Below are 20,708 nucleotides of genomic sequence, written 5' to 3'. Positions count from 1 at the left end.
ATTTTATAATTTTTATTCATTTTTCAACTTGATTTGAAATTTGACGACGGCATCTGCACACTTTAATATTCCATGCCGATGAAAGAATATTCGAAAAGCTTTCAAATCTATAAAACGCGCAAGTTTATTTTCTATATTCCTAACATTATAAAATAGCAGACATCTAGAGATGAGTACCACCAGTATTAAAACTTTGATGAGAAAGCAAAAGTTAGTTAACACTGAATTATTTAAAAAAGAACGGAGTGTTTATTTTAAATACATATCCAATATTGCTCTGGCATTAAGCCTCTCGACTGAATCATCACTTTATTCCAACGACTCCTAGTATCTTGAATTGAAACTAATGCATCATAATAAATAGTTGAGAGCAATGTCTGGGTTATAAAAGTCATTACGTTTAAAATTATACTTTTGTTAGAATAAAAAAATAATCTGCATATACTTGGCATACATTTCTTCGAAAACATTTTATGACAATCAGGTATTGAAATATTCTGATAGCTGCGTGAACTATTGATACCAATTACACCTTGATAGGAAATAAATCGCATTGATGTTTGAAATGTAGTAGAACTCCAGTAATCAAATGGTGATTGATTCGCAATGTCTGAATTCGTATCGTTATATTATATCAATAAAGCTATCGTCCATATCGTAAAATATGTGAATACGAATGAGCAAGCAGTGAACAGTGTATCTGATTTCTAATGCGTGAATATCGCGTAGGAGAGAAACGCGGATAATCCAAACGTTGAAAGCTGATAACTTAATGATTCCATTAGATACAATTTGATGAGACAAAAATTGTGACCCAAAATTAATGTATTAGTATAGGTACAGCGCAAAGTTGAAAACTAAACCAAATTATTAAACAATACATTTTAGAAGACGATTGTTTGTCTCTCAATCCAAAAGAGGTGCGAGAGGTATATAAAAGGATTTCGATGTGCATTGAAATGTTATTGTTATGGGAGAATTTTAAAATAATTACGTAAAATAATTAAATATAATAAAATATAACGAAATAATATATTTTACTAAAATATTGATGTTAAATTCGTAAATTTTAAATTGCTAATTTACTTAATCTCCATGATATGTTTCATTTATTTTCTGGTCTATTATATGTTCTTCGAATGTGAAAGATTCCAAGCTTACATCCTATGTTAATTTGTCGTTACGAGGTGCATGTGTCTCTATTTTTAGTGCGCATGATACCTTTGTATCCATTATCTGCTGATAAATAAGTAGGAGTATTTTGCCTCTTTTAGTGGTTTTAATTTGAAAATTCAATAAAGTTAAGAAGATTATTTACTACAATTTATCCCTATTATACGCAATATATCCCCATCAAACACTTGGGATTGATAATTGTTTAAGTGGAGATATATGTATCGCGACCTGACTAACTTGACAAAAAAAATTATGTTGCAATTACTCTCAATAAAGCTCAAGGTCGTTTTTGAATGAAATTCCAGATTAGTATTACACATAAATATGCTGATTCCTTCTTTACAAAAAAACATAAAAAATTTATTACTTTTTACACAATATTAGATAATATTCTCCGACTGATAGCTCAAAATTCAGCATGAACTTTTCTATTAGATAAATGCAGAGCTTGATCTAGATATTAGAGTTAATACTTGGATTTTTTTTCCACTGTATATTCCACATTTTTTTCACAGTTTAACGTTTACTTAACAGAGAATTAGGTGGATTGTTGAATTAATTTTGGTGTTCCTATTCTCCTAGCTATTCTTATAATAATATAAATATTTGAACGAAGATGTTTTCTGATTATGTTTGAATTATTTGCTGCAAATTTTATGCAGCTGGAAAAAAAATTTTCTACCGAATTTATAGCATTCTTACCTGTAACTATCAATTACTCAAGTGGTTTGCCACTTTCTTTTGGACTTTAGAAGAGTGTTCGGACTTTAAGAGCCACGATTCTAAGAGGCACAGTTTTGCATTCGTTTAATGCCATGATTAACGTGAGATAGTTTGATTCGATCGAAAAAATAACTGTTACAATGTGCAACTTAAGTGAATAAGCTACACTTTTAATTTCCAATATATTTTTTTTCTCATTTTGATAATCTTCGAATTTGTACATTTTTGATATGAAAAGGTTTTTCAGAAAATCATTCTTTTTTTTTTTTCGATATGATGACATTACAGCTAAACTTATCTCAATAAAACCTCTTTAAACTGCATTGTGTGATTATTGTATTTTAAATTTTACTTTTTTTTTATCAAACCTTATAGTCTCATAGATTATTTTACCACTATCTGTGTAATTTTGAAATGGTATTTTAAATATTAATTTTTTTTAAAACCTTGACTTCTACAGGTAATTACATCACAACCTAAACCTAACTCAATCGGACCTCCTAGCACAGCGAGATCCAAAACCCCAGTGAGTTTCAATAATCATCAGGTAATACTTCCTCCTACTGTCATGACATCTGGGCAGCCTGGAATTCAGAGAACGATACCACAAACACCAGTTAGGCAGCACCCTGCTCCCAGCTATAGCTATGCTCGTGCAAGGAGCAATGAAAATGCAAACAAGCCAGCCGTTCCTCCAAAACCTGGGACTCCAAGTAAACCGGTACCTCCTCCACGCCAAATCCATGGTGCTTTAAATAATTTGCCAAAAACAGATTCTGTGGATCAAGCAATATCCGTTCTCAAAGGGGACATCAGGACCTCTGATGGGCAAAGGTACAATTTATTTCTTAACTAGGTACAATTTACTATAACTAGGTACAGTTTATTTCTCAATTTGCTTTCTCAACTTTCAATTAATTGTGTTTATTGCCGAAGTGCGTCGATATATTAAAATTTTAAAAAAGATACTCAAGCTATAAGGCTGAACTAGATTAGTTGACCTTCAACAGTTCATGAATTGTTTGCATTTTCTAATAACTAACAGCCTTCCATTCTTGTTGCTGCTGGCTACCGATTGATCAATTGGGTACTTGCAACTCTAGAAGAAGTGAAGTGAATATGACTAACCATATGATTTAAATCATATTTAATTGAATAACTGTAGCTGTAAGCGACGTCACGCGTGTGTGTCGAATCTGATTAACTTCTGAATCAACAATTGCCACGATTTACCAACGATAACGACGCTTGCAGGTTGCAGATATGCAATAGATATAGAAAATATTTCTTGTAGCTTTAATTTACGTAAACTTGACTATTTCAATAAAGCATATGAGTAACTTTTTAGTTCTCATAAATAAAGATAGTCATTTTTGTGAGGTGGAATCAATCATGTATATTTGGCAATAAGCAGTTGACAGTAACCTTTAAAAACTTAACGTTAGAAGTGCTAACGCCATGGGCGTCTTAGGGTGCCAATTTTAGAGGGTGACGAAATTAAATTACACGGTTACATTATTTTTCTAAATTTCTCACATAAGAAAAAAGCATTTTAAATGTGCTAAAGGCCTGAAAAGAGATTAATTATTTTTATCTCGTTCTTCTTTTTAACTTTAAAAAAGTTAAATCGATGATAATTTGCGAAAAAAATTTTATTTGTCAAAAATACTGAGGGGAACCTTTAAAAATTACTGAGTATTGAAGGGGATATTTACCCACCATTCCTGAAAAAAGATTATTTATTTTTTATCTCGTTCTTCTTTTTAATTTTAAGAAAGTTAAATCGATGATAATTTGCGAAAAAAAGTTTTATTTGTCAAAAATACTGAGGGGAACCTTTAAAAATTACTGAGTATTGAAGGGGATATTTACCCACCGTTCCTCCCACCCACTGGCTAAGACTTTCTAAGCCAGTGATCAATTTAAGAAGCAATGTTGGGGATTTGTATATTTCGCTAACTGAAAGTGTGGCCTAACTGCCACTATAAATACTGAATACGAATTCACTAGTATGTAAGACATGTTAACTTGATTCTATCTGGAAGTACCTTTTGATAGATGAAGGTTAACACAGTCGATTTATATAATTCCCCACAATGGTGACCTGCGGACGTGATCTGAACTCGCTAACATACATGATGGATAGTCCACATTAAACAGTTGATTTGCTTAATATAAACTACTCAAAGAGAAAAAAAAAATAGCGAAATGCTATGAACAAAAAAAAAACTAATAAGCGAAATGCTATAAACAAAAAGAAATGAAAAAAAAAGATATAAATAAATAAACAGCATGAATCAACTGGTGGTAATCATTCATCGAATTCTATCACACATAAAATTCTGGAAGGGGAGTAATGAGGTGAAGCTACCACTATAAATATTGAATACCAATTCACTAGTATATAAGACATGTTAACTTGATTCTATCTTGAGGTACCTTTTGATGGAGGAAGTTTACCGCGTATTATATACTAGTGAATTGGTATTCAATATTTATAGTGGAAGTTACGCCACAAAAGTTTGTGAATTCGAAGAAAATTATAATCTTTATTTACTATTTTAAGTATATAAGTCTGATATGCTTTAACACATTAAAAAGTCACTTAAGGTCTTCCGCGCAACTCTTAAATTATATTAACTCATTTAATTCCTTTTTCTACTGCCATGGATTCTATTCATTATTTTGTCATATTTTACTCTTGGTAAATAAATAATTTCTCAGAAACATTTCCACACAACAATTCAGAACTTATAAATTCTTTCTATGGTTTGCTTTTACAGAGTTGTGACTCAAGTTCCTCCGATCAGCAATCACCATCGCCTAGCACCCTCCGTGTATAACCACCATCTTCATCAGAAAACTACATCAGATAATTCTGACTCAGGTACATCGCTTAACGGAGAGATCGAGGCTCGCAGCTCACCACAGAATCGTCTTCCAATCAATGGCAATAATTCATCGCACTCTGCAGAAACCAACAATATGCACATATCATTGAATCGCCGCATAGGATTGCCGCCAGCATTTTATTTCCCCGAAAATCAGACGCCGCCATCGGATCTCAATGGATCGGATTCATCCCTCAACTCAAAGCGCCGACCTTTCACACAGGACAGCAATCAGCACCTAATACTGGAGGTACAGACTTCTGAAAATGAAATGAATTCTCCTAAGACACCATTGCAACTCAACTGCTCCTTAGACAAAACCAGTAAGAGGGTTTTTTTATATATACATGTATCGCACATACATTTATCGTGCTTGCATTCAAATGTCATGTATGATAAATGCAATATAATACCAAAATTTTAGAAATACAAAATGTATCGTCATGTATATTTTTTGGAATCCCTGTAAAAATTTGTATAAAAATTTATGGACATCAGGAATTTCATATTAATGTTGAGGTTCGAATGAATAAGATGTTTTCAAACTATGAACAATCATCTATTGAAGAGAATAAATGTAATTGTGGGAAGCAAAAATCATTAAAAGGAGTCTATTTGGGAATGAATCTTAAAAGCGATTCTTATCAAAAGAAAAATACAACCCAATTCGATTGTCAAAAATGCAATAGTGGGAAGCAAAAATCATTAAAAGGAGTCTATTTGGGAATGAATCTTAAAAGCGATTCTTATCAAAAGAAAAATGCAATCCAATTCGATTGGCAAAAATGCAATAGTGGGAAGCAAAAATCATTAAAAGGAGTCTATTTGGGAATGAATCTTAAAAGCGATTCTTATCAAAAGAAAAATGCAATCCAATTCGATTGGCAAAAATGCAATAGTGGGAAGCAAAAATCATTAAAAGGAGTCTATTTGGGAATGAATCTCAAAAGCGATTCTTATCAAAACAAAAATGCAATCCAATTCGATTGGCAAATAAAATAGTTTTTAGTAATTTTAAACCCTTCTCTGTTCTTTCCTACCTTAATAAAAAATAGTCAAAAGTTTGAAACATTACTATTTTTTCCCATATCATTATTTTGCGCCAATAATGTACAGTGAGATGTAAAAAAATTACCCTGAAAAACTTTTGATCTAATGAACGGATCTTCACGTTCTACGACTCAATTTTTAATAGTTCGATGGGATAGCTTTAAGTATGCTAATTAATTTGCGCAGACAATATTTTAAGTTACGAAGTTAAGAAACAACACAAAACAGACAGGCACAAAAACGTACTTTCTTTGAATTAACATACCTTTTTTTCTGAATTAACATTCTGACCCCCGAAATATAAGGAATAGCTGGGAAATGTCCCAAGTTTGGACTCCATAATGTTAATTTTACTTTTTGTGTATTTTGCCATATCTCGAAAAACTTTTAAGGTAGAAAAATTATAGCACACAATTCTGAAATTCTTTTATGCAAAGATAACTGAATCCCTGAAAAAAAGTTTTAGTAAATGTTTATTTTTTTATTTTATTTAATTATATGTTTTTCGCGAGAAATTGAATTTTAAGAAAATCGTATTCTTAAAATTCGATTTCTGAGGAACTATTCGACCGATTTTGCTCAAAATTTGCGTGTAAATTTACATTCTTCAAAATTATGTAAAAAAAATCATAAACCTTACAATTCAAAATTTTTTCGACTGTTTTTTTTAAATAAAATAGTGAAAAATAATACATATTTACTTAGAATTTTGTTCAGGAATTTATCTTTAGATAAATAAATTGTATAATCGCAACAAAAAAAAATTTACTTTAAAAAATCTCGAGACTAGTGAAATACGCAAAAAATAAAATTAGCATTAAAGAGTCCAAATATTGGATCTCTCTCCTAACCAAGCTATTGGGACCATATTTCCCGGATTGCGGCTACCCCCTGCACTTTAGAAATTAGATATCCGATATCCATCAAAAGAAAAGGTAAGTACGTTCTTCTGCCTAAAATATCGTCTACACTAATTAATTAGCATATTTGAGGTCGAGTCTTAGAACCTAAGGATCCTATCATTAGATCAAAAATTATTCATGGTGGTCCGTTTATTTTTTGTGCACTGTACAAAGAATTTTTACTTCATTTTCAAAGATTCCATAAATATATTTATTTCAAGTGCTTATTACGGAATATCACATAAAATATTTTTCTGCAGGACTCATGTTATGTTTATCCAATTAACGTCTTATTTATGCTGAAAGTTGTTCGTCTATAATATCTTGTACAAATTTTATTAGAAATTTCAGTATTTCTTTTTTTTAAAAAAAAAATTATCTACTACTATTTACAGTTTAATTACCTAATATGTACAATAATCTGTGCAATATGTACTGTTGGAATACCAACCAAATTTTAATCCCACGAATGCTGGATGTTTCATAATCCTTTGGTAATTAGAAATTTATGATAACTGTAATACGTTTATTAAATATTTCGCTTTTTTTTCCTTTTCGTAATTTTCACGTGCTAAAATAAACCTTTAATCAGTATCGTTTCAAATTTTAATTTTTGTTTCAGAAGATCTAGAAATAAAACCGCCCTCTCCAGATTCACCGTCTGATCACATTTCCTTGGGTAGCAGTTCCATCCAGTCATCATCTTTGTCACCTGATTCAACTGATCGAAGTGTTTCTGACATCGAGCAGTTTTCAGACAGACCATCAGGTGGCGTTGCGATGCGGAGGAAGAAAGGCAATTTGAAATCAAAAGGGTCTGTCAAAAATCCTCGTCGTGTCAGCTTTGATCCTTTGGCCCTCTTGTTAGATGCCGCTCTTGAAGGAGAATTAGAACTCGTCAAGAAAACAGCAAAAGAAGTAAGTTAGTTTGATGCAAATTTAGCTTGAACGGCTAGTCTTTAGAAAAGTTCCATGCGTGATTGAATGATAAACACCATAAGTTTTCGTAGAGTGGCAAAATACCAGTAGTTCAGAATACAACATATGATTTGATAAACGAATTGAAGAATAACAAAAGGCGAAAGATATGCACGGTTTCGCTGCGTTTTGTAAAAATTAAACTAATAATAATGAATTATTTCTCTCATTGGAAATAACTTTCGAAGTTCGTCAACAAATGGCGCTGTTCTTATTAAACAATGTTTTCTGGGGATGTTTGAATATTGCGCTGGCGTATTTTTACATTGCAGCACGTTGTTTTTATAAATAATCTATCTGATCTGATATCAGTTAGTAGTGCCCTCTGTTAACGAACTTCGTAACTAATTTTAAAACTTGGTGAAAATAAAGAAAATGGCTTCCTATGCAGAGCACTGTTTGGTCCGCAAAATACATTTGCGAAATCACGGAATTTGTTGGGGTTGTATTATTTTTATCCAAATAAGAAGAATTATCACTATACCGGTAGTGGTACAAAGGATAACATAAGAGTAGGTTGATAAAGCAAACGATCGTTTCCAAAGAATGATTGGTGAAATGATTCTTTGCCTCGGAGTTGACAAAGGTACTTCTGTATAGTACTATAGCAGAACTATTACTTTTATTTAAATGCGTATCGTTAGTTAGGTTTCAATAGAATTAAAAACAACGTATCAACCCCTTCGGGAGCGGGGGTTGAAGAGAAAAAGCTTTTTCCCAGGACCGCGAGTTACGAGTGTATACGTACTAAAGAGTACATATATGCACTAATTAAAGCTAGAGTTCGGAATTGAGATTAAGTCAATGTGATAGTGGGCCGCTAGAATCAGAAAGGCTCGTCTCATATACGATACCGTGGGCCTTAAAGAGAGAATCGCATCCTAGTGAACAGGTTCGTGTATAAGGTGATCGTTTCGATACTATACTTCCATCAGTTAGTCTTTGACGAAAGTACAATATTGTACAGAAAGTATGATTTGTTTTATGAATCTGTTCATTTGTGCTTTTAACTTTGTTTTATTATTAATAATCTGAGATACAACGATGCAGTTTTTTAATCGAAATACTTCATTTCACACTTCTTATAAAAGATATAAATCTTTTTCTTTTTATAAACTTTGATTTTTTATATAAAATTCCTTTCATTAACTACCCATATTTAGTTTCTGTGTACATAGTTTCGTTAAAATCTCTATCATTACCGTTTTTACATTAAGCATTGAAACAAAAGAAAATCGCTAAATATGTTATGTCCATTTCAGGTTCCAAATCCAAGTGCAGCAAATGATGAAGGCATCACAGCCCTTCATAATGCCATTTGTGCTGGACATCTTGAAATTGTTAAATTCCTCGTGGAGTTCGGATGTGATGTCAATGCGCAAGACAGTGATGGATGGTAATTACAAAAAACAGCTTTCCTGTTTAAATTATTTGATGTGTGAGTAATCCTTCCTCAAAGTGCGTCATTGCTGAACGTAATTATTTTTCTTTTCAGGACTCCCTTGCATTGTGCTGCCTCTTGCAATAATTTAGCAATGGTGAAGTACTTGGTAGAGAGGGGAGCGTGTATATTTGCTACAACTCTTAGCGATCATGAAACGGCCGCTGAAAAGTGTGAGGAAGATGAAGAGGGTTTCGACGGATGCTCAGAATATTTGTACAGTGAGTATTCACTATTTTTTATTTATTTCGTCGTTGTTGTTCCCTTATGCTGTTTTTTAGTAATGCTCACTCATATATATATATATATATATATCGTTCAAATTGTAGAGAAAAAAATGGAAAACTTTTTGCGGATATAATCGTATGAGCTGATGAAAAGATTATAACTTTTATTTTCCGGATTTTTCTTCCTTTTTTTCGAATTTTTTTTCCGGTTACTTGTTATTTTTATTATTATTTTTCTTTCCCCCCCTTTTTTTTTCATTGTTCTGTAATATTTTCCACGTTTTCTCTACATTTTGAACTTATATATATATATTATATTGCGCTTACTGTGCAATAGCGCATTAACCAAGAGTTATGTATAATTTCAAACCTTCCCCATAACTAAACCACTGATCTGGAGTTAACTAATCTTCTGAGTGGGGTTCAAGTTATGCAATTAAACATTAAGAATAGCACTTCTATCCAATTTCAGTGATGATATTTCATATCTGTGATATGCCTGTACTTTTTTAAAATATGTTATTGAATTTGTATATGATATTTTAAAGTCTTTATTTTTCTTACGTATCAAGTGTTTAACGTTTCCTTTTTTTTCTTTAACAAAAAAGAACTTGTTTCTACTATGTCACCCTTTTTTTTATTAAAAATTCATTATGATACGTCAATCCAATCATTGTCCCAGCAATCATTCTGTAAAATTGGTATTAAAAATTTGACTCTTTCATGAATTGAAAATCTGCTAACAGGAATTTATGAAACGTTAATGTAAGTATGGTTCTAAGCCATATATAGTTCTAAACTAACTGCACATACCCATTACAATTCCTTATATTGCAGTTTCACAGTTCCATCAGAACCTTCAATGTGTGATAGGGCACGTGAAAGTGCTTAATGTCTCTGCTATTAAACGTTTACATTTAAAAAAAAAATCTATCACATTAATTTAAAAAAACTATAAATTACAATTATATACGCATATACTTATAAATTATAATATTTTAAAAAAATTATAACTTCACTGCTTATTCTCTTTCTGTTATAATAATACATAAATAAGAACCTAGATTGTGAATATAGATGATGTGTGATGTAGATTACACACTTTGTCTTCTTTGAATAATTTTTTTGTCATCATTCCATTTAATATTATGCATCAAAAATATACATTTTTAAATATTCTATGTCAATGCCTAAAACGAGAGATCGGTTTGCTGGTACCTTTAAACTAAGCCAAAAATTAAATTGAAAAAATATTCTTTTTTAATCAATCATTTGAATGCTTTTATTCAATAAAATACCCTATCTAGTTGTAAAAAACTGTTTGAAGGAGTCCTCTGTAATTACAACAGTGTACAGTGCGCAAAAAATATACGGCTCACCCTGAATAACTTTTGATCTAATGATCAAATCTTCAGGTTCTAGTGAGTCAATTTTAATAGTTCAAGGGGATGATCCTCAAATATGCTAATTAATTAGCGCGACAGTATTTTAAGTTAGGAATTCAAATACAAAAACATAATTTCTTTGAATAAATTACCTTTTTTCAATAGATTAAAATTTTTTGACCCTCAAAATATCGGAAATAGTCGTAATCTGGGAAATATGGTCCCATATTTTGGTTAGGAGAGCAACTCTAAGTTTGGACCCCTTAATATTAAATTTTGCGTATTTCACCATATCTCAAAAACATTTTAAGCTAACTGAAAAGTTTTTGCACACAATTTTAAAATTTGTTTATCCAAAGATAATTCCATGCAAAAAATAACTTTTAGAAAATATTTATTATTAGGTATTATTTATTTAATAACAGTTGAAAAAATTTTGAATTGTTAAATATACAGTTCTTACATCGTTTTAAGGAATGTAAATTTATCTGGAAATACAAAATTTGAGCAACAATGGTCAAATATATCCTGAGAAATCAAATTTTAAAAAAAGGATTTTTTTGAAAATTCGATTTCTCAGGAATTGTTCGAGTGATTTCGATTTATCTTTACAAATTCAAGATTGCTTACATTTCATGTTCTAATTTGATGATTATTTTACAAAAATTATTCTCGTGTAATGATAGGTATGCAAGAGAAGTTGGGTATCTTGAACGGTGGTGTTGTGTACGCTCTGTACGACTACGAGAGTCAAAACAGTGATGAGCTCTCCTTCCGTGATGGTGATCAGCTCGTGGTGTTAAGGAAGGGAGATGATTTGGAGAGGGAGTGGTGGTGGAGCAAACACAACGACAGGGAAGGATATGTGCCAAGAAACCTACTTGGTGTAAGCATTTAATTTTTATCTAAATTTTTATCTGTGAATTACATAGGTTTGTATCGAAAGGAAATGTTATTTTACTGCTGAGGCATAAAATCTAGACATTTTAATTAATTTATAAATAAAATCTAGACATTTTAATTATTACTGTTTAATTCATTGATTTTTTAATCTGGAAATAAATTTTGATTCAAACAATATGAATAATATGTGTCCTATAAATTTGAATGGGATATGGTTTGGTTTAAAAAAGATTAATTACAAACAAAACCAACCCTTTAACTTTGAAAGGTGGATCATGTATTGCAATTTTTAAATGTTTTTGCAGCAAAAGAAAAATTTCCAAAAATGTGAGGATAGGTAACCAAGTTTTAAATTATTAGTTTAAAACTCTTCTTATTACTTATTTATAACCGAATTCTCTCATTTACAAATGTGCCGATTCACATTCTTTCTTTTCTCTTTCTTGTTTTCGTTTGCTTGATTCATTATAATCCATACTAATAGTTGCCACAGTAACTTTAAACTATAAATAATAATAAGTATTTAAAAATAAAGGTAAACAATCTTTAGGTAAATCCATGTCTAAAACAACTCCCTCATCAACAAATTCTTGAAATAATAAGAATAAAAAAAAATAACTTCGTACAAAAATAAGTGATTAAGAGCTTCAAATGAGTGCCCCAGTTATGAAAAATTGACTCCAGCGCAATTATATGATACGATGCTTGCAAAAATCGAGATTTTTCTCATCCCAGAGTAACATAGGTTTATTACCCTGTCAAAATCTAACTATTCATGTTCTATCGTTGTAATAATTACATAGGATCTTACATCAGGGCTCCCATGGGTCAGGTAGAACATGGAATTATCAGGGAATTTTATTTTAACCCCAAAAATCAGGGAAAAATGCAATTTTTTTACAAAAACCTGGAATATTCCTATAACCTAACTGGAAAATAACCAGTCTTAAAATTGTCAGTAACAGTAATCAGTTATTGTGATTCGAGTTGAATAATTCTAATATCTATTACAGTTATTTGTTATTAGAAGTTCTCATTTTAGGCAAACAGAAATGTTCCTTTCCTCATTTAGTATTATTTCCTCATTTAGTTCACAGAAAATCTAATATTTCACATTACAAATAAAAGAATCTAAGTTTACTGATGAAAATATGGTCTCAATTTTTGTTGAAATTCACCTGGTATGCCTGGAAAAGTCAGGGAATTTTTTTTCCTTCTGAAATTGAGTGGGAACCCTGTTACATTGGTAATATTATTTGAGATTAAAATATTGCCCATCAATCATTGCTTAATGTTATTTAATTTCCATTACAGCTCCATCCCAGGGTTACTGTGAAAAGAGATCTATAACCCACATTTTCAATAACATCTCTTAACTCTCAAGGTCATTTGAAAGTCATAGAGATGTCATCATGAGCTTCCACACATCAGCTATACAGTAGAAAGGAGGTCTTTTGGAACACAGCATTTCATCACAAGTTTCATCCAGCTCTCAATGAGAGCTCGATAGAAATGCTTCATTCATTCTGCTTTCAAACCTCTCGCCTAGTGCTTGCTAGGGAAGAAGATTGTTTGTGGCTTGCGTTTTTAATCTAAGTGCAATATATTGTTTTCTAAAAGTGGAAAAATTATTTTATTTTATTTTAATTATGCCTGTTTTTACAAAATGTATTTGCAAATATTATCAGCCATTTGAAATCTGAAAAAAATATATCGTATTTCCAATTATAAAAAATATATATATATCAAGCATCTATAAAAATCATATTTTGTATTGCATATTCCTCAACTTGAATAATCCAAGAAAAAATAATTTATTTAACTTATGAAATTCATATCAATATAAAAAATATTTTCGTTAGCTTTATATAAGTATTTAAAATTTTAGGAGAGTCTTATCAATAATTAAATACAACTTGCGAGAATCATATCAATATCTCAGACAAAACTGATAAGAATTCTATCAATATCTAAAATGTAACTAATAGCAATCATATCAATGCATAGAGCTAAACTTCTGAGAATCATATCAATATCTAAGACAAAACTGATAAGAATTCTATCAATATCTAAAATGTAACTAATAACAATTATATCGATGCATAGAGCAAAACTTCTGGGAATCATATCAATATCTAAGACAAAACTTCTGAGAATCATATCAATATTTAAGACAAAACTGATAAGAATTCTATCAATATCTAAAATGTAACTAATAGCAATCATATCAATGCATAGAGCAAAACTTCTGAGAATCATATCAATATCTCAGACAAAACTGATAAGAATTCTATCAATATCTAAAATGTAACTAATAACAATCATATCAACGCATAGAGCAAAACTTCTGAGAATCATATCAATATCTAAGACAAAACTGATAAGAATTCTATCAATATCTAAAATGTAACTTATGGCAATCGTATTCATACAAAAACCGAAACTTATGAGAATCATATCATTATCTAAGATAAAACTGAAAAGAATTCTATCAATATCTGAAAATTAATTTATGATAATTATATCAGTATTGAAAAAAAATCATGATAGTTATATCAATATCTAAAAAACAACTTATGCAAATCATATCAGTATCACTACTTAAGATAAGTGTATCAATATTTTTAACAAAACTTACTGAAACCATTTCAATCATAGCATATATGTTTAGTATGTTAAACTAGACATTTGCAAACTCAAAGCGATTCATTTTACATATGAAATTTTTATAAGTTTTTCTCATAACATATAAATTTTTACATAATTTAGTTATCTGATTGAAAAAGATTTTATGAGTAAAAATCATTGCAATCTATCATTTAATTTCCTGTTGTATTAAAAGATTATTCTCCATTTCTGCTTGTATAGCGTTATGTGCTTGTTTGTAAATATTGAAGTTTTTGAATTGTTTACTATAGGGTGAAAACATTGCAATACTGTTGAATAAAGAGAACTGATTTATGAAGAAAAATCAAAATTTGCAATCACGTGCAAACATTTTATTTGTTAGTATCATATACTTTAAGTACAATTACTTTATTAAAGGTTTATTATTGTGAATTTTTTAAATTTAAATAAATGTATGCATGAAATTAAAGTGTAAGATATGTTATGTAAAGTAAATCTCTTAAAAATCAAAAGGGATCTTTTATGTTGATTGAATTCTTTGTTGTGTCTATTTTTTTTGTAACATATCAGTGTGAAAGTGTAATTGTGATGTGGTTATTTGTTTTCTATGTCTCTTGTACAGCTTTTAACAGATGGAAAGTTTATTTCACTCATGTATATACATCGCTGATAAGTTTATCAGAACAAATATTTTTATACGAACCTCTAATGGCTGAACTAAACTGTACAGAGAAATGTTTATGAATAGCTTTTATGGGTATTCCGTCCACTTTTTATAAAGTGCTGAATAAAGTATTTAAAAATCATATAAAGAGTTTGTCATTTTTTAGTAATTAAGAAGAATTTCTATTTTTACTCTTAAATTGTTGGAGCGTATAACAAATAGAATCTGTGGTTCGGTTTTTCCTTAGTGCTTGAAGTCCTGTAACTTTCTAAGTTTCGCGTAAGTATGTTTTTTACAGAAGCATTCCCACAACAGCCGGGGGAGGGGCGAGTAATTGTCGAGCTGTAACATGGAGGTTAAGGTTCTAAAATTTCATGACTAACGGTGGCATCGTAGTTTTATTTCAATGTATTAAATGCGCACAGGCCACTTCTACTTTCCAGACAAGTTAGTACCCATTGTTTAGCATTTTGATGTTTTGAAATTTTTTTAACAACTGAAACTTCATGGCACGTGTTAGGTTTGCCTGAATTCACTTATTCTTTTTTTAAATAATGGAAGTGAAAGAGAATTTGTGATGAAAAGTTTCTCCTGATGGTATGGCGTCCTCTTAATCACTGAGCCTTTAATACTATTTAAAATAAGAATAAATCTTTTTTTTACAATTATCGCTTTCTTAAAAAAATATTTCTAGACTTGACGAATTGTAAGGGAATTCTTCTGCTAATAATTTTCTTTGTAAGTTGGCTTACATAGAAAGTTATTTTCTGCACAGAATATCACAATATTTTTTTTATTCCGTTCTGTTTTTTGTTTGAATATTTTTGCTGGTTTAGATGATTTTTTTATGAAGGTTCTTTAAAAGTACCGGTCTCCAAAGTACAGTTGATTTGCTTCGAGTTATGTTGAGCATATTTTATCGAATATATAAACTATTCTAAGTATATGCGATTGCTAATACAGCAAGAAATTTATGCGCTAATAAAAGGCTTGTTTTGGTTATTAATTTTGTTTCAACACATGGTATGAATAAAACTTTTTAATATTGGGGACTATAACAATTAACTGCATTTCGTTATGAATTTTCAGAAATAATTAAAGAAAATAACTTAAATGCTTTTCCATTTACATTAGTTAGAATAGAAAATAGAAGTCTCTGCCATTTTCAAAAGTATAAATTGCTTTAATATTAATGAATTTCTAAAACCTTTATTGAAATGCTTCCTGTCTTTAAAAGACTGTACCGTTATGAAAAGAACGTAAGTAATTGTTAATGTAAATTTTTATGATTTAGGATGTTCTTATGATAAAACGTATTACATGGCTTTTACGTTTCAAGCGCATTACATGGTTAAAATGAAACGATGTTGAGTTGTTTCTATTCTTCCTGAACATCAACAGTAGCCATTTTAATTTTTTTGAATGGTGGAGAAGAGGGTATATTTTGTGCCCTTATCTCTAATTCCTTTTATTTATTTATTTTGCTTTGTATAAAATAACCTAAATTTTGAGAAAAAAATAAGACTGCAAAGTAAGACTTCAAAGATACTCTTTTATTTTAAGTAAATCAAAAATAAAAAGATGAAAGAAAATCGGATTAAAACTTTTGAAATAAATGTAGAGATCGTAAAAACGATGAAAAACATTGCGTCAAGAAATTGCCATTCTTTTTCTGATTTCCTTTTAAGATTTTTGATTACATAACAAATTATGGTTTTTGTTTTATTATTGTTACAATAAAAAACTTTTTTTTAAAAAAAAATTTCTTAGTAAGAATATGATCTCGAAACAAAATAAAAATTCATATTCTTAAAACTAGAAAGACAGCTGGGACTTGTTAGGCCTCTCACGTCTGTTGATGCTCTGTAATTCAAAAAATGATTTACTGAAAGAACTGAGTATTTGTGACTTTTCGTAATTTGATCGAATTTTAATCATTTATTCCATAGCCTTTTAAGGAACATCTCTCTCTAAATATATATATATATATATATAAATAATCCTAAAATGACGGGAGGGGTCGAGTGGCGCATAAAGTATTTTAATAAGAACCCCAAGGGGCTTTGGGTTTAAAGTACCCTAGTTTCATTGACAAATAAGCATATTTATAATTATTATTTATCGAAAAAAGGAAACTCAATTGTCTAAGAAACTGTTGCATAATTGAAAATTCAATGTTCTGATTCATCAAACATTTTTCATTAAGCAAATTGAATAAAATAGCTTAGAATTATGATGATCGATTCTGTTATATATATTTAATAATGTATGTAATGAAATTTTATCTTAGTTTTTATCCAACAAAGAAAATTTTAAAACCTTTCAGAGAAAGAAAATATTCCGTTCATTATTATTTTTTTACTTGAAAATAAATATATTTATTTATATTTAATACCTCAAATGAATAATAAAAGAATTTCAAATTGGAATAGAAGAAGTCTGTTTAAAAATAAATGCTATTAAGTATTTTTTTCAAGCATTATAATATGTTTTACATTTAATATTTATAATTCCTCATACAGCTTTTATACTTAAATTGGTTATTTTAAAATAATTAATTTCTTGGTTGATGCTTCTTTATTTGGAAATTTAAAAAAAATCCCAAAGATTGCAAGGAAAAAAAAGAAAAACAATTTTCGTATAATATTTTACCGCAGACCCTTTGTTAATTTAACTAAATTATAAATACATTTAAAAATTTACTTAAATATTTTTGGAAAATTGCATATTTTAAATCTCATAGAAATTATTTAAAGATAATAATAAATTTGAGACTGTTTCATAAAATGGCACACTGTAAAAATATAATTTGATTAAAGCAACATAAATGTCGAAAAATAGTTACATCTAAAATAGATGCAATTCTGTTATTCCTTATAAACGTTTCTGGGGCTGTTTAACATTTAACGGTAAAGGAGTAAACATTGCTCCGCGACGAAGCCTACTGTATTCTTTCTTGATTAAATTTACAGATGGCAGCACCAGGATACATAGCAAGATTATTTAAAACCTGATTATTTTTTTATTTGTATTTTTTTTGTGTGTTCTCCGATTTGCCTAAACGTTAAGACACTATATTTTAAAAAATTTCATTTTTTTCTCAAGTTGTAATTACTCATTAAATGTTAATTAATAAAAATTATCTCATTTAAAAGGCAAACTTTTATTTATTTTATTTTTTTTCTTGCTAAAAGTATCTCAATTTTTTATTTTTTTATATAATTACTATATTTCTATTTTATTATTATATTTCTAAATAGGGCACCTAAAATTTACAGAGATCTCGAACAAAATAAAGACACATGAAGACAGGAACATCGAAAAGTGAGAGCACAAGAAGCTACACCTTTCCACTTTCTCTTTCCTTACACACTTGATATCATAAATAAATTTATCTATAACTAACATGTCGTGAAAAAAAATCGATTTCTTACCTAGATATAACATAAATGAAATAGAGAACTCCTCAGTTCCAAATTATTTCTGCAAGCGAAAGATGTCTGGCTTTCAGAGACCTGAAAATCAAAAAAGTGATCAGATAATTTTTATTCCTTAACTTCTTCAGTTAGGGATAGCTGAGATCTAAAACCTTATCCTGCTTATTATTATATGTGTCCTGTGCACTATTATTCCTGCGAATGATGTGCATATCAAATAATACTATCTGTATTATTTCAACTTTAAAGCAATAGATGGCAGCACCGTGTATTAGTAGTTTGTTAAATTTCATGAATTTTATTGATTCTTAATTATAATATCAATTAGGGTTGTAATTTCACATTACAGTCGAAAACTAAAGTCAAAAATAAATAATAAAAGCTGTATGAATAGTCTTAAGGCAGAAACACTGAATACTATTTCCTATCCTTAAACATTGCTACCCGCTTTTTAAAATTTGAGTCGAGTTTCGCGACATCCATTCTTGACACTGAATTTTTCAAGTGATGAACATCACAAACTCTTTCCGGAGGAGGTTATGATTATCAAAAAAAAATAGTAATTTAATTATTATTAACAATCATTAAGGAATTAGTAATTCACTAACATGAATGTAGTTTTTATGACCCATAGAACGAAAAAGGAGTTATTTTAAGTTAATCAAAAGAATAGTTGCAATCATATCCTCATTTTAAAATATATATATATATATATATATATATATATATATATATATATATATATATATATATATATATATATATATATATATATATATATATATATAGATAGATAGATAGATATCTATATCTATATCTATATATATATATATATATATATATATATATATATATATATATATATATATATATATATATATATATATATATATATATATATATATATCAAATCAACAGCCCCAAAAAGTTGAATAATTGCAGTTTGTCGTAAAACTTAGTTTTTAGTTTTGCAATTAAAAATATGATTTAAAAAAAGGCAGTATTTTTTTAAATTTGCATTAGTGTTAAAGTTATAAGACAGGTAAACATTATCGTCTTCATTTTGTACAATTGAAAAGATATGTCCAAAAAGTAGCCATTTCCACTTTTTTAAAAAATGAGTTTCTTGCATTTTTAAGTTAAATTCACGTAGATACATACTTAGGAATATAAAAACTTCATGTCCTCCTATTTGTATTTTTATATTTTGTGCAGTGAAATCTGAATTTAATTTGAAAACATGCCATGCCATGGAGATGACCTATTCTCGGAATAAACTTGGAAATATATCGCCATTCTTGCTTATGAAATTGTTCGCATAACCTAACAATTAATTATTTAGTTTAGGCTCGTTATTTTGCTGATGCTTTTTATTACACAATGAATGATTCAGAGGGTAGTTCTTTATATGGTATATGCATTAAAATAAAAAAAGTGATAAAAATAACTATGAAATGTAAAGAACGTGACTACACATACTTCAAATATCAGAAATATAATGCATGACTTCAAAAGCTGGTGGCTGCAGCATTATAAGAAAAATGTATTATTAAAATGTTTCTATGGAAAAGCAAGATGGGAGAAACAACAGTTTCTGGTGTCACTTCATAGCAACTTTACTTATAAAAACACTACACCTGATGAAGTTGGGGTATTAATATTAACTCTGTACATAAAAGCTGTTTAGTCTTTTTATCTCTTCTGCAAAATTAGTTTTATTGGATATAACAGGTTTTATAACTCATTGATTCAATGAAATTGCTTATGTACAGTGAGCAAAAAAAAAAAAAAACGGATTACCCTGAATAACTTTTGATCTAATGTTTGGATCTTCACATTCTAGGACTCACTCTAAATGGCTCAAGGAGGCGACTTCAAATATGATAATTAATAAGTGCAGACGATACTTTAATTTACGAAATCAGACACAAAAACGTACTTTCTCTGAATAAACATGATTTTTTTTCTTTTTTTTTTTTTTTTTTTTTGACGGAAGTGATAATTTACGTATTTTTCTATATCTCGAGAACTTTATGAGCGAATTGAAAAAAATTTGCACTCAATTATAAAGTTCGTTTATCCTGTCACAATTCCATGCACAAAAATAACTTTTAGTAAATATTTATTATTTTATTTAACATTGGTCGAAAACTTTTATCTTGTAAGGTATAATTTTTTTAGTCGACTTAAAGAATAACTTTACGTAAACAAATACAAATTTTGAGAGAAATCGGTCGAATAGTTCCTGAAAAATGGAATTTTAAATATCTGATTCTTTTGTAATTCAATTTCTCGTGAACTTT

At 29.3% G+C, this 20,708-nt stretch overlaps 1 protein-coding gene and 1 long non-coding RNA gene across 8 annotated transcripts in view; one reads left to right on the top strand and one right to left on the bottom strand.

Moving 5' to 3' along the window:
• LOC107455064 (apoptosis-stimulating of p53 protein 1) overlaps positions 1–15,116 on the top strand; it is a 470,765-nt gene extending 455,649 nt beyond the window's left edge. For 5 of the 7 annotated variants that reach the window (XM_043039313.3, XM_043039311.3, XM_071184508.2 and 2 more), the window contains 7 exons: positions 2,360–2,733; positions 4,683–5,113; positions 7,365–7,660; positions 8,983–9,116; positions 9,216–9,382; positions 11,460–11,659; positions 12,991–15,116. In XM_043039313.3, the coding sequence (XP_042895247.2) occupies positions 2,360–2,733; positions 4,683–5,113; positions 7,365–7,660; positions 8,983–9,116; positions 9,216–9,382; positions 11,460–11,659; positions 12,991–13,026 (1,638 nt within the window). In that variant the 3' untranslated portion in view covers positions 13,027–15,116. The remainder of the gene's footprint in view (positions 1–2,359; positions 2,734–4,682; positions 5,114–7,364; positions 7,661–8,982; positions 9,117–9,215; positions 9,383–11,459; positions 11,660–12,990) is intronic. The other 2 variants (XM_043039312.3, XM_071184509.2) reach the window with 1 other exon arrangement.
• Positions 13,155–20,708, bottom strand: part of LOC139426296 (uncharacterized) — a 122,114-nt gene continuing 114,560 nt past the window's right edge. The window contains exons 2-3 of the long non-coding RNA XR_011637518.1: positions 18,403–18,483; positions 13,155–13,289 (exon numbers count right to left, since the gene is read on the bottom strand). This is a non-coding gene — a long non-coding RNA (uncharacterized LOC139426296). The remainder of the gene's footprint in view (positions 13,290–18,402; positions 18,484–20,708) is intronic.

The sequence above is a fragment of the Parasteatoda tepidariorum genome, chromosome 10 (genome assembly GCF_982258835.1).
Source record: "Parasteatoda tepidariorum strain Cologne lab strain chromosome 10, Ptep-v5.0, whole genome shotgun sequence".
Lineage (NCBI taxonomy): Eukaryota > Metazoa > Arthropoda > Arachnida > Araneae > Theridiidae > Parasteatoda > Parasteatoda tepidariorum.
The sequence above is the reverse complement of the archived record's forward strand: the minus strand, read 5'-3'. Positions and strand labels throughout refer to the sequence as shown.